The sequence below is a fragment of the Rousettus aegyptiacus genome, unplaced genomic scaffold (genome assembly GCF_014176215.1).
Source record: "Rousettus aegyptiacus isolate mRouAeg1 unplaced genomic scaffold, mRouAeg1.p scaffold_m13_p_18, whole genome shotgun sequence".
Taxonomy (NCBI): Eukaryota; Metazoa; Chordata; class Mammalia; order Chiroptera; family Pteropodidae; genus Rousettus; species Rousettus aegyptiacus.
The window spans coordinates 14069724-14082551 of record NW_023416293.1 but is presented as its reverse complement, the minus strand read 5'-3'; the positions used below and the strand labels follow the sequence as shown (position 1 = coordinate 14082551).

Genomic DNA, 12828 nt, shown 5'->3' with positions numbered 1-12828 from the left:
TTTCGGGGGCTTTAGTTACGGGGAGCGAGTTCCAGAGGGCGCAGAGGAACGCTTCAGGAGGAGCAGGTGGCTGGGAGAGGACGCCCTGGGAATCGGGGTTCGTGGCGGCCACGGCCGTCTGATGATGGTGCCACCGGCAAAGCGAGGATCCAGGACGGCAGGACGGCACGCGGCCGAGCTGCCAGCGCTTCGCAGGGTCCTGGCCACTGGCCGTCCGGAGTCCGAAGGTCTGCGTTGGCGTGTCGCCGTGGAAACCTTGCTCCCCAGTTACTTTGTCTTGCTTGCCAGGAGCAGTCGGGGTGGGGGTCACTTTTCGATTAGGGGCGGGAAGCGGAGTTTGCTGTCGGCCCCCCTGTTTCCCCGCCACACCCGACGCTTTCGCGCTTCCTCCCGTGGCCCGGCCGCCAGAGGGGCAGGTTCCCGGTTACCCACGCGGAGGGGCAGGTTCCCGGTTACCCGCGGGTCTCTGCTCGTCTGCGGCCGTGACCCCCTGGCTCACGCCGCCGGCCGGCCCGCACGCGGCCTTCGTGCGCGTGGGTTTCCGACTCGACAGTGCTTGCAGGTGGCTCTGTTGGCAGTAAGTCCTGAGCCCCCCTTTCTTTTTGAAGGAAAATTGATTTCCAAAGAGCGTCTGAAGGGGGCTGTCTCGTTAGCCACGTGACTGTTAAGGGACATGATAGGAATTCTGATCCGTCTCAGCCGTGTCTTCGTAGGTGTGACCATCGCGCCCCTCTCTAGAGCTCCTGGCTGTGCTCTCGTCTTCGGGGGGGACTGTCTCCCCCCAGCATCCTGGATCGTCCTCGGGGGGACCGTGCCCCCCAGCATCCTGGATCGTCCTCAGGGGGGACCGTCTCCCCCAGCATCCTGGATCGTCCTCGGGGGTGACGGTCTTCCCTCCACGCCCTGGATCGTCCTTGGGGGGACCGTCCCGCCCAGCATCCTGGATCGTCCTCGGGGGGGACTGTCTCCCCCCAGCATCCTGGATGCTGGATCGTCCTCGGGGGGACCGTCCCCCCCACACCCTGGAATCGTACTCTAGTCTTTGTCGTTGCTGAAGCCACAGCATCTCATTTGCTCACTTTCGATGCCGCTCTCGGCATTCGCCAGTTTCCAAAAGCCACAGGTGAGCATCACACCAGGCCGGGGGCAGTGCTCAGGATGAGGCTTCTGTGCGGGCCGTGGCGGGATGTGACCGGGCCCGCCGCGGGACGGAGAAGCGTGAGGTCCGCTGAGCCCCTGAGGGCCCTTTGCTCAGAAACCTTTCTGGAAAAGCTTGAGGCGTTATTTGGGGATGGCGGGCACTGTGCCCCGCGGACACTGTCGATCACCTTCCGTGAACAAGCCGGCCGGGGGCAGCCGGGCAAAGCCGCCGCTCTATCTGTGTGGTCTCTCTGTCGCGTTTTCCGCCCCCGCCCCATTCCAGCAGGCGGGAGTGAGGCTGTGACCCTGGCCGGCCCTGGCGGGCCCGGCGCTCGGCGTCCTCCCGCCGTCTTCCTCCTGCGCAGGGGGCTCTGGCGCAGAGCTCTGTCACGTGACACGTGGGGCAGTCAGCCCGTCGGGAGCTGGGAGTGGGAGAGAACCCCGCCCACCGCCCTCGGTCGCGGGCGCGCAGACCCTCCCCCGGCCTCTCAGCGCCCCGTCATCGAGCGGCACCCGACCCCGACCCGCCCGGCAGTGCCCAGGGTCCAGGCACCGTCCTGTGAGCGGAGCGGGTCGCGGCCCTCTGCACAGCCGGCGGTGGCCGCTGGCTCAGAAACGCTCCAGCGGACGTGCAGTTAGATAATTTCAGGAGTAATTTACTGCAGAACGGCGGCGCGAAGGGAAACTGCGGTGTCCTGGGGCGCACGTGCCAAGCGGCCACAGAGGACCCCGGCTTCCCATAACGTCCCGGGCCGGACAGACCCGTCAGCGCCGCTGACTTCTTTCCTGTTCCTTCAGTGCTCGCCTTGACGTAAACAGCATTTTAATATTCAGCGTGTATTTCCCGGAACACCCGATTACTCATGCTTCTGAGAACAAACCTTTCGGTCTGGGTTTAAATGTAATCAAGATGTGACGGCGTTCATCGCCTTTGATTTGGTAATCCCGGGCCAAGAGCCTGCCTCGGAATCTAGTGAGAGGTGGCCACCCGCCCCCCCCCCAAACAGGACAACTGCCTAATGCCCACAGAAGGAGTGTAAAAAATCACAGGATGTTGTGATCCGATGGCATGTTTAACCACCGGAAATTATAAATACAAAGTGTCTGGCAACAGGGAATTAAAAAGGACATCATGTAAAACATTGTGCATACGAGAAGGACGAGACCCCGGCGCCGTGCGTGCTGAGAACGCGGTGTAAAGTTGTGACTGTCGTGGGTAGGGAGCGAGGTGCCCGTTTTGGCGGGACCACTCCGTCACACTTTCTTCCTCCTTTTATACCGATTTCCGTTAATGTTGCGTATCTGTGGAAGAGCTGAGTTGACATGCCCACGCCGAGCTTGGCGTCGTCTCACCTGTGCACGTGGGCAAGCGCCTTCCCCAGGTACCGACCCCGGGTACGGAGAGGCGGGGCAAAGCCACGAAACGTGCTGGAAACACGCATCGGGCTTCACGCTTTCTCCGTGTTCAGCTCCGACTTCGACGAGGGCGCCGGGCCGTGTCCTAGGGCCGTGTCTGCTCGGGACACGGGCTGCAAGGAGGCTGCCTGGCGCCGGCTCACCCGGGTCGTTGGGTCCCGCAGTCAGCGAACGGCGTGCATTCACGCCGGCACAGTCTTCCCTCCCCAAGCCTGCTCAGCGGAGACCGTCCCGCAGACGAACGTGGCCGGGGACCCCGACTGGATCGGAGAGCCCCGCGGCGTGCAGGGACCGCGGAGGGAGGGCACCCCGAGTGCCTGCGCTGGGTCGGAACCAGCGGCAGGGTTAGAGCAGCCCAGACCCAGAGCGGGGCTGGCGTGCGTCTCTCCCTGGGAAGCCGGCTCGCGGTGGCGCGGGCGCGTCCTCGGCGTGTGGGTTAAGGCAAAAGAAGGTGAAATGTCTTCGTCTGGCTGAGTCCTACAGATTCAGGGTCGAGTGGGTGAACTGAGTGTTTTTGCTGTCCCAGTGACGATTAAGAAGCGCGACAGGAAGTGTGTAGTTCCTCCTTAAACTGACCGGGCTGTGGCTGGGATCTCGCAGGTTTCAATACCTTAGTTAAAAAAAAAAATTTTAGGAATGTAGGCCACTCCTTAAGTTTAAGAGCGTGCTGAACTTTGAACTGTCCAGACCTCTGGTGGACGGGGCTGGAAGGCTTAGCTCACTCATCCGTGGGTCACGTGTCCCCTGCTCAGCCTTTTGCCTGATCTCGTTTTAACACAGAACTCTGTATCATCGCAGCGGCTGAGTGCGGCGGCCGGGGAGCATTTGCGATTGCGCCTCGCGCCCGGACGCCCAGGCCGCTCATCCCTCGTTCATTCCTCCCAAAGAACCTGAGTCCCGGCCGGGGTCAGGTGCCGGTGTCGGTGATGGACCGGCACAGCCAGGGTGCCTGCCGCGCTGGAAGTAACGTTCTGGGGTGGGTGGGGGGGGAGCAGACGGGACCGCAGACGAGGAGGGCAGGCCGGGGCACCCGGCGGGGCTGCTGGGACCGAGTCTGGGACCCCAGCGCTCATGGGCTCGGCCTGTGAGCCCTCAGTTTCACGGCGAGCGAGGGGGTGCTCAGCACCGGCTGCGACAGTCTGACCGAGCCGCTTCTGGACCTTCATCCGGCGTGACGGCCTCCGGACACAGTGTCGTGGGACCGACTCGACCTGGCGTCCTCAACCTTTCGGCTGTGCCGAACCGTCACACGCAGGGTCTGAACACCGCGTGCAGCAACACTCAGGGCGGAGCCCCCGGCCCGACCCCCGGGGCGAGCACCCTGGCTCCCCGCCGGGGCTGTGCTTCCGTCGCGATGCGCTCTGCTCGCCGCTGGTGCCTTCATCATCACCCCACGGATACTGGGTCCCGGAGACACAGCCGCCAACGGGAAATGCAGGGCCCCCCACTCCCGCGGAGGCAGAGGCCCTGGTTCTGCCACGCGACTCCCCGTCTTTTCCGAGCTGCCGCCGGCCGCACCGCGTAACGAGGCGCCACGCTCGAGGACGGCGGCTCTGGGATGCGAGCGGGGAGCCCTGGCGCGTTCTGCTGTTGGCGACGCTCAGACGTCACGATCACCCGTGGGGTTCATCCTCGGGGACGTGGGCAGCTTGGCTTTTAGGAAGGGGACGCTGGTGCGTCAGACACCCCAGTCCTGGGCCGCGGGAGCGGCCCCCTCGTCTGGTGCACACGGCACTCGTCCCTGACCGGCCGCACGGTCGGGGCTCAGCCGGGGCGAGGACCCAGCGTCACACGCTCCGAGACGAGTCATCGCCACGTCGATGCGTGAGCGGCCGTTCCCGCGTGGAGAAGCACGGTCCTGCGGCGGGCCAGCGCGAGCGTCTGCTCGACCCACGCGGCCCAGCGGTTCTTGAGCGATGTAGGTTTGATGGTTTAGAAAGAGCTCGAGAGGTGGAAACAGGTCTCGCGGCGTTAAACGCCTTCCCTGAGAGGAATCGCTCACAGGAGCCCTCGTCGGGAGTGGCGTCCTGCGTCCGTGTGGATAAGGCCCACGGGGTGCCCTGCGTTCCCGCCGTTTGCTGACGCGCCGAGGCGACCGCGCCCCACGGAAAGGCGGACGGGGCGGCGGTGTAGCGGCGGCTGCACTTCTTCCTGAGGCAGGATTCCGAGTTCCCGGGGGCGTTTTGAGCTCAAGACGCCGAAGCGGAACTGTGGAGCTGGGGAGGTCTTTCCTCTTTCGCGCTTCTCATCCGGGCAGAGGCCCCGCCTCCTGCCGCGTGTCCACGCGGGTGACAGCGTCTGCGGGACACGGTGCCCTGCAGTCTCGAGTGGGCACATTCGCCGCACCGTTTGCGGGGCGACCGGCTCCCCCAGGAGCAGGCCGGCCACGGGGGGCACCTCCCTGTCCACCTGCCTGCGGGGGAGCCGTGGGTCCGGAGAGCTGCTCCCCAGGCGCCCCGGGTTTAAAAAACCCGCTTTCGAGAAACAGTCCTCAAAACGGAGGCCGCACAGCGGAGGACTTGCCGACCTTTGGGTCCAGGGTCCAACGTCCGGTCTGGCGAGGGCTGGCTGTCCCTCCGGAGCAGGGGGTGGCCGCGGGGTGGGGGGCGGGGGAATGGGCCTGTGACAAACCTGTCTCCTCCGGAAGTCACAGGGCCTGGGACACAGACCCCACCCCAGGGCTGGGCTCCCCAGGAGGTGGCCTGAGCCAGTAGACCCCAGGGGCAGAGAGGGCCCTTCACAGAGGTCGGAGGGTCCGGGCAGAGCCCATGGGAATGTTCCGCCAGCTGCCAGACGCTGGGCAAGCACCCGGCATTTCTAAAGGACATGTGTTTGAAACGAGCTTTGCTGTTTTTAAGTATTTTTGTGCCGAGTTACTTACAGAGCAGAGTATAAAGCACTGTACACAACCCCGTTTTCTTTTGAAAATTACGAGGACAGTAGATTAATATCGCACAAAGTTAGAGGAAAACGGGGAAAAATCGCCCACGACGCTATCTTCTGTTTTTCCTGTGTGACGATACATCTGAACGTGGTCGCGGTCACAGTGCAGACGTGACCGATATTCTGCTTTAAACTCGGCGTCGTCCTCAGCCCTTCCCGTAGGGTGCCGGTCTTCGTGGCTCGCTTTTAATGGCTGTGCCGTCTTTCAGGACGAAGACCAACTGCCGTCACCATGTTTCCTGCCGGGCGCTCAGGTGGACTCCGATTTGCCGGTGGGCACCTTCTGGCTTTTGGCTCATTTCTTAAGATCAGTTTCCAGCAACAAGATTACGGTGTCGAAGGGAACAGACGTTCTCAGGACGGTCGTTAAATTGCTTTACAGAAGGTTTGACCTTTTCCTTTGCACTTTGAGGTGAATCACCAGCCATGAGCCAGTGCTCACATTTTTGGGCAGTTAATTGTCATTTCCATATTAGGCAGCGAGAGAGGCTGTGTGCACACGCGAATTCCGTGATAGCGCTTTCATTGCTCAAGGGCCGACTTGCCCAGGAGGATGTCCAGGCTGCGAGGCATCACTTCCGAACAGTCTGGACCGGTCCCAAGTTCATAATCAGTTCCCAGAGTTGTTCATATTTCTCTTGGCAGAGACGTCTGTCTCTGTGGTCAGATGCAGCCGTGCGGCTTGAAGTTACGGGGCAGCTGATCCAGGTGCCTGTTTTAGCATTAGTCTGTGGCCAGGTGTCTGGGTGTTTTGAGAGAAGTACTTTTGAAAAGCAATTTGCAATTCATAACCGTGAATAGCATCAGAAGAGTCAATGTGCGTGTCATCTGTGGAAATACTCTCTCTCCGCCTCCGCCTCTCCCCTCCCCCTTCCTCTCTCCCCCTCTCTCCCCCTCTCTCCCTTCTCCCCCCCCCCAACTCTGTCTCCCTCTCCCAGGGCCAGTACCAGCTGGAGCGTCAGCCTTACTTAGGTTTTGGTGAAAACACAGACGTCTGATGCCTTGGTCGCGGTGACCGCGCTTCACGGCAGATCCTGGACCCGGTTTCCCCTCTTGACAAGGGAGAACGTTGGGAGCAGGAGTCCCAAAGTCCCTAAAACTTTCCGGGTTCTCTGTCTGCTGGGCGACTGCGGCCGTATCTTCGTTTCTGTAGCGGAAGACGCGACTCCCCCGCTCTCTGGAGCCTCTGGCAGGCGGCCGTGGAGAGGCGCAGAGTGGGCAGCACAGGTGTTCACGGTGTGACATTTCTCGCAGGTCTCGGGCGACACTGCTCTAGCTTCCCGGGGCTGGAATCTACTTAGGCCGCCTGCTCCCTGCGCGCACGTCAAACGTAGAGCCCGAGGGAAAGACAGCATTTGTGCTCTGGGCGGGTTAGGAGCTACGGGCGGGCGGCCTGTCTGGGCAGCTGGCCCCCCTCCGGGCCATTTCGTCATTCGCCGACCGCCAAGGTTGTAGCGTGAAAGTCGGTGCCATGGGCAGCGCCGTGTTCCGACGCGGCGGCCGGCAGCGCGGGGCCCAGCGCTGTGCCCAGCACTTGGCGCCGCCGGCTCCCGTGAGGGCTCGGTCAGAGGGGACATCGAGTCCCGAAGCTGTGCTCGCTTCACCGTGGGTCCTGGTAGCTGCCGGCGGAACGGTTTTTCGCCTTGAGAAGCAGGCGACGGGGACGGTGGCCGAGCCGTGCGGGGCCGTCGGTCACCTCCGCGTCCATGAGTGGATTAGAGCTCACACGGCACTCAGTCACAGCGCCCAGCCGCCCTCGTGGCTGCAGGGAGGTGCTGGGCCTCGGGCCCCGGGCCCCGGACCCCGGGGGACGCTGCTAGACGGAGTTTTAACGCCAGAAAGCCGACCCCGTTCTTCCTCCAAATTCAACGCTTTTTTCGAGTTTCTGTTGTGAGCCAGGCGTTGTTTCAGGTGTCGGGGGCACTGGTGTGAACAGGGCAGGAGCTGTGCCCTGCTTGGGGCGGGGAGTGGACAGACAAGAAGGAAGCAAAACGACATGACGTGGCCATGGCCAGCGGAGGGACGGCGGAGTGAGGAGCTGGAGCGAGCCGGGGCTTCAGGTCACCTGGCGCCCGTCAGCCTCCTGGGGGAGCCCTGGGGGCGGCCGGCCCAGACGGCTGCTTGCTCCCTCCACCGCAGAAGCCGGTGGGTGTGGCTGGGGCGGACGGGCCGGGAGAGGACGGGACAGGGGACGGGACAGTGGCCCTGTCATTACGGCGAGGCCACCCCTCAGCTCTGGTTTCGAGTGAGACAGGAAGCCGCGGAGGTTTCGGCACAGGGCGGGGACAGCGCCCGACACCGAGGGAGCTTTCCCCGCGTGTCGCGGGCCGGGGAGGGGACACGGAGGACAGGGACGGGTGGGGCTGTGCCTCCCACCACGGTGGCCACCCGCCGCCGTGGCTCCGTTAATGGGGACGAATCGTGAGAGAGCGAGGTCATCGACGTAAGTTAATACACACGGCAGATTAATGTAATTAAGGTGGATTAATTAGCATTCTGACAAGTTAAAAGTTCACGCCCTCCATTGCCCAGCCCACGTTTCACGGGCTCCGTCGCTACGTGTGGCTGGCGGCGGCGTCGGACAGTGAGTGTAGGTCGTTTGCATCGGCACAGGAAGTACCGGACGGGCCGACGAGTCTCCAGGGCCTTTGTGGGGACTTTGGCTGCGGCTCGGGGCGAGTGGAAGCCCCTGGAGGTGAAGGCAATGGAGGGACGTGCTCCCGCGTGTGACTTCGGAAGGCCCCTGGGGCTGCCGAGTTGAGGACGACCCGTCAGGGCAGTGGTGGCAGCTGGGAGGGACCATCCGTCATCCCCGTGAGAGGTGGCTGTGTCTGGGACGAGGTGGGCGCCGGGCGGCCCATGAGAAGTGGTTGGACTTGGAACGTTTTGAAGGCAGAGCCCGTAGGCCGACGTGCGCTTCGGGAAGTGAGGAGTGTGGGTGGTGACGGGCCAGGAGGCAGAGCTCAGGGGGGGACCCGGGGTGCATCCAGGGCTCATCCAGTGAGAGCACAGGGGGCCTGGGGGGCGGGACCGGGGTCCCCGGGGCCCTCCCGGGGAGGTGGGGCCGAGGCAGGGAAGGAGTTTACGGTGGAGAGCGTCTCCAAGGGTTGTCGGGAAAGCGAGTTTAAAAGAGAAACAAACTGTAATGGGTGTTAGTGTCAAGGGCTCATTCGGAATGGGTGACCTTGAACCCGTTCGCCCCTTGACCTTCTCAGAGCGCGAGGGCTCACGTGCAGGCCGACGCAGGGTGGGGAGAGGTGGGAGTCCACACGCCGTCCTGGATGGATCTGTGGGAAACACAGGGATGGGGGGGGGGGGACAGGCCTCAAGGGACGTCAGGAAGGGCTTGTGACAGATCCCGGAAACTACGCTCCCTGCGGAGGACGGTGAAGAGCAGAGGACGTCCCTCGTCCCTGGGGAGAAAGCACAGGGCTCCCTGCACGGGGGTGGGGGCGCTGGGCCGGTTTCTAAGAACTTTTGAGAGTGGAGCACCCCACGGGTCGGAATGAGAGATGCTCGAGCCACTCAGTTCGCGGGTGGCGACAAGGCCAGGCCTTCGAAATCCGTGCCGATGGCCTTCGCGAGACACTGCCTTGCAAAGTCCCACTTCTGTTCCACACCACATCGCCGTGGATCACATCTGAGCAGGTTTGGTCACCAAGAGTGCGGGGTGGGGAGCCTAGGGACGCACCCCGCAGCTCGGGCCATCGCCAGCTGGCTGCGTAAGGTGGGCCTGGAGGACGTGAGCTTGTGGCCCCTCCCATCTGTGATCCGTGACTTGAGGGGCGCCTTCTCGTCTTTCCCCACACGCTGACCTTCAGTGCCTCTTGGAATACTAAACTCTTGGAAAGCTGCCTTCTGGATCACATGACGTAGGCTCAACCACGTAGTCATGTGAGCGGCCGTGACAGTGACCGTGCACCAGCAGCGTCTGGGTTCTGGGACCTCTTCCTGCCCCTCCAGCCTCCTTGGCTAGCTGGCATTCTCAGTCAATCAACCTCTCTCTCTCTCTCTCTCTCTCTCTCTCTCTCTCTCTCTCTCTCTCCCTCTCTCTCTCCCCCCCCACTCCCTCCCCCTGCTGCTAGCGCTGCGTGGGCACGCTCCCGCAGCAGATCGATGGGGGCTCTTGCTCTCGGAATCAGGGATGTGGGGACCTGTCCTCCCTGTGAACATTCGGGCACTTTATTGATCTGTGTTGAGGCAAGCAGGAGGCAGAGCCGCCCCTTCTCCCCACCCCTGCCGCCCCCTAATCCCACCTCCCTCTCCAGGGCGGAGGGAGATTTAAGAACAATGAAAGGTAAATTTTTAACAGGACGGGCTAGCTGGGGCTGTGGGGCTCGACTGGCGAAGTATGCGGCTGCTTTTAGCTGAAGTAACTGTGTTGTTTGCAGGAGTTTTTTCTCCCGTGAGTTTTCCGGAGTCATTAGAGTGACCTAACTGCCTTACCTGCTGTTTGAACTGGCGGGGACGGAACACAAAAAGTCTGTCGAAATGCAAACAGACAGTCCCGGGTTCCAGGCCCGGGCTGTGAGATAAAGCCGGCACGGACCTCAAGGCCTCCACGGCGGTCTGTGCTGTGCGGAGGCTCCAGGAAGATCTCGCGAGGCGTATTTCTTTTCAGGCATTGGAGTCCCGAGGTAGGTGAGAAAAAAAACAAAAACAAAATAAAACAAACAAAGGAGCCCACGCTTGGCGTCTGCCCGGTGCCAGCTGAATAGCGAATTGTTTCTCGCATTCATCCCCTGCCCCCCTTTTCTGCCTGAATAGATGATCCTCACAAAACGTCCATTCATTCTACACGTGAAAACTTCAGGGATACTGATACTGACCTTGGCAAGACTAATGGGCTGAGATTGAGTGACGGATCTGTGTGTGTTGTGGCTGACATGCGTTTTGGTGCGCCGGATGCCAGTCTGAGAATCTCTCAGCACTAGGAAAGGAAGATTTATGGCATTGTATTAGCGAAGATAGCGAAGGCTTAAGCTTAGAGATCAAATTATTAAAAACACAACATTATTTTCGTAGCTTATATTTTAGCACAAACTTGATTGTTTTTGTTTCTTCAAGAAAGGGCCTGGCTTTCTTTTCTATTTCAGTGTGACCCCTTTAATGGAGATGTAAACAATTATTTTTTAAGGGAAATGAAAGGAGGCAATACAGCCTCGCTAAAAGGGCGCGCTCGATGAGAGTCTCACTTGCTAAATTGTTTGTGCTCTTTCTCCATTTCTGCTTTGACCTGGCTGTGTGACTTTGAGTAAGTTATTTAGCCTTTTTTTTTTTTTAAATAATAACATTATAATAAGAAATATGTGATAGTGAAGAAAAAATATTTATGAAAGCATTTTAAAGTCCCATAGGAAAAGCACAATCAGAAACCAGTACTGCAACTTTATTCTGGTGGACTAACCTCTTGAATCCGATACACACAATCCCGAACTGTTGGCTTTATAAGGTCAGTCCCAGCAAACCGGCCTGTGGCAGTCAGGAGCTCAGCGGGTCCAAGATAGCGCCAATTCAAACAAACGCAGAACGGCAAATAGTGTAAACCGTAGACGGATTCGAATGGATTTGAATGCAGGCGGGTCTGAGCGGAGGGCTCTAAAAAACTCACCACCAAAGTGACCCTGACTGTGGAGGTGGCCGGGCTCTGGCCGTGGAGCTCAGCTTCGTCTTGCGGAAAGAGCAGAGGTTGGAGAGTGGAATCTCTTAAATCCAGACATTCTTAAACTTGTGAAGACCGCGTCCGGCCGGCTAACGTTGCTTCCGGCTGCCCGCGACTGGCGAAGGAGGAAGCGGCGCCCCCGCGGCCTCGCGGCCGGTCTGGCGGCGGAGCGAGTCATGCTGCGTCGGGCCTCCTGGGTTCTGAGTGCGAGTCCGGCCGGCCCACGAGTGCCCTGACCAGCCTCCCGCTGCCCCGCGCTGCCTCTTAGAGAAGCCCTGAGACCAGTGACTTTCTCAGGGGTTGTGACACGTGGGACGGGGGTTGGGGGGAACGGGCGGGCGCTGTGCCTGCACGCGGATGTGAAGGCCAGAGGGTGCCTTCTGCCTTTGACGGAGAAGCGCGCCACCCCGAGGTGCCCAGAAGTCGCTGGTCTTTGTGTAAGAGTGGGGGGTGCGATTTCAAGTTTGAAGTGTTTCATTTGAACAGTGTGACTCTGGGTCATCGTTTGCTCTCCGAAGGTGTTACGGGAAGGGACCAGCTGCCTGACCCGAGTGGTCGAGTATCCGAGATCAGACTCCAAGAGGTTAGTCCACCAGAAATGCGTGTTAAAACCTCGTACCCTGATATGGACGAGGGAGACCACGTGCCTGGAGCGCCGGGCACCGTGCTGGGCACGAATGCACAGCGAGTCCCCTAGGGACCTTGACTTTTCCCCGCCGTTTTAGAGGGAATTGGTTGAGGAGCTGCCCCGTTCCTCCCTCTCCCGGGACAGCCATTAAGCCGCAGCCTGGGTTTCGGGGTCCGCTGCCTGCTGGACTCCACGTGCGTGGCTCGTCAAGACCGCGATGTGTTTCAGCTCCTTCGATGGCGCAGCCTGTCGTCCTGGCGAAACGACTCAAACGCTGCCTTTTCAGCCCGTTTCCGCTGCTCCCCGGCCAGCTCTGCGGGGGGCGTGGGTGCAGGGGGACCCCAGCGGGGGGTGTGGGTGTAGGGGTTCCAGGGGAACGCCAGAGGGCAGGTGTCCCGGGGGCTTCGCAGAGCGGGCCTCACCCTCCCAGCGGTGACGCGGGGCAGAGCGGGAGCGCCGGGCTCCCGGGTTGGCCCGGTCCTTGGTGCGCCGGGGACAGGAGCCGCCGCGGGGCCGGTGGGGGCGCCGAGCCGCTCCTGCCCCGCGCCCCGCGAAGCCGCGGCAGGTCCTCAGCGCGGCCCGGGGCCGAGCTTCTGCGCCACGCGGTGTGCCCCCCCCCTACCCCGCCACGACGCCCGAGTCGCCCTTTGGGGTCTCGGCGTCTGTCCTTCCCGAGAGCTCATTTGCTTTCACGTCACTTTCATTTGTGCTTCACAAGGGACAATGCTCTGCTGTCTCCAGTGCGGACAGCGGGGGAGGACGGGGTCACTGCAGGCAACGCCCGCCCGTCCCGAGCCTGGACGACCCGGGTCCCAGCAGAGCGGGCCCCCGGGCTGCAGCCGCGGGGCCTCGCGTGGCGGGCGGCGCAGACGTTGCCGCGTGTGGCCGGGACCCGCGGGGACCCGCCAGGGCCTTCCTTCGCGCGCGCAGGTGCCCTCGGGTCGCCAACGCCCCGCGCGGGGCGCTGTGCCCGCTCCCCGCGGATGGAGACGCGGCGCTTCGTCCCAGTGCGGGGGACCCCCTCCTGCGCCCCGCGCGG

General features: G+C 61.8%; 1 protein-coding gene, 1 long non-coding RNA gene and 1 pseudogene across 3 annotated transcripts; 1 reads left to right on the top strand and 2 right to left on the bottom strand.

The window, feature by feature from the left end:
- Nucleotides 1-2151: 2151 nt before the first annotated feature.
- LOC118613376 lies at nt 2152-6360 on the bottom strand (annotated as a pseudogene).
- A 70-nt stretch (nt 6361-6430) lies between these two features.
- LOC118613375 (proline-rich receptor-like protein kinase PERK2) lies at nt 6431-10945 on the bottom strand. Of its 2 annotated transcripts, XM_036235488.1 has the most exons (4): nt 10907-10945; nt 10329-10429; nt 9946-10112; nt 6431-8786 (listed from the first exon to the last, which is right to left on the bottom strand). In XM_036235488.1, the coding sequence occupies exons 2-4, from the start codon at nt 10385-10387 to the stop codon at nt 7984-7986; spliced, it is 1029 nt and encodes a 342-aa protein (XP_036091381.1). In that variant the 5' UTR covers nt 10388-10429; nt 10907-10945; the 3' UTR covers nt 6431-7983. The 2 variants fall into 2 exon arrangements, with proteins under 2 accessions (XP_036091381.1, XP_036091380.1); XM_036235487.1 differs by lacking the exons at nt 10329-10429; nt 10907-10945 and having other exon boundaries at nt 9946-10262.
- Nucleotides 9569-10958, top strand: LOC118613377. The gene is made up of 3 exons (XR_004955445.1): nt 9569-9796; nt 9891-10753; nt 10849-10958. It is a non-coding gene; the product is annotated as an uncharacterized LOC118613377 (long non-coding RNA).
- The last annotated feature ends 1870 nt before the right edge of the window (nt 10959-12828 follow it).

Bases quoted from the DNA above. Each gene is read 5' to 3' on its own strand.
- LOC118613375 (XM_036235487.1), bottom strand. From the start codon at position 10,234: ATGCGAGAAACAATTCGCTATTCAGCTGGCACCGGGCAGACGCCAAGC. The intron at 8,787-9,945 runs GTAAGGCAGTTA...TGTTTCCCACAG, and splicing joins CCCGCCAGTTCAAACAGCAG to ATCCATCCAGGACGGCGTGT.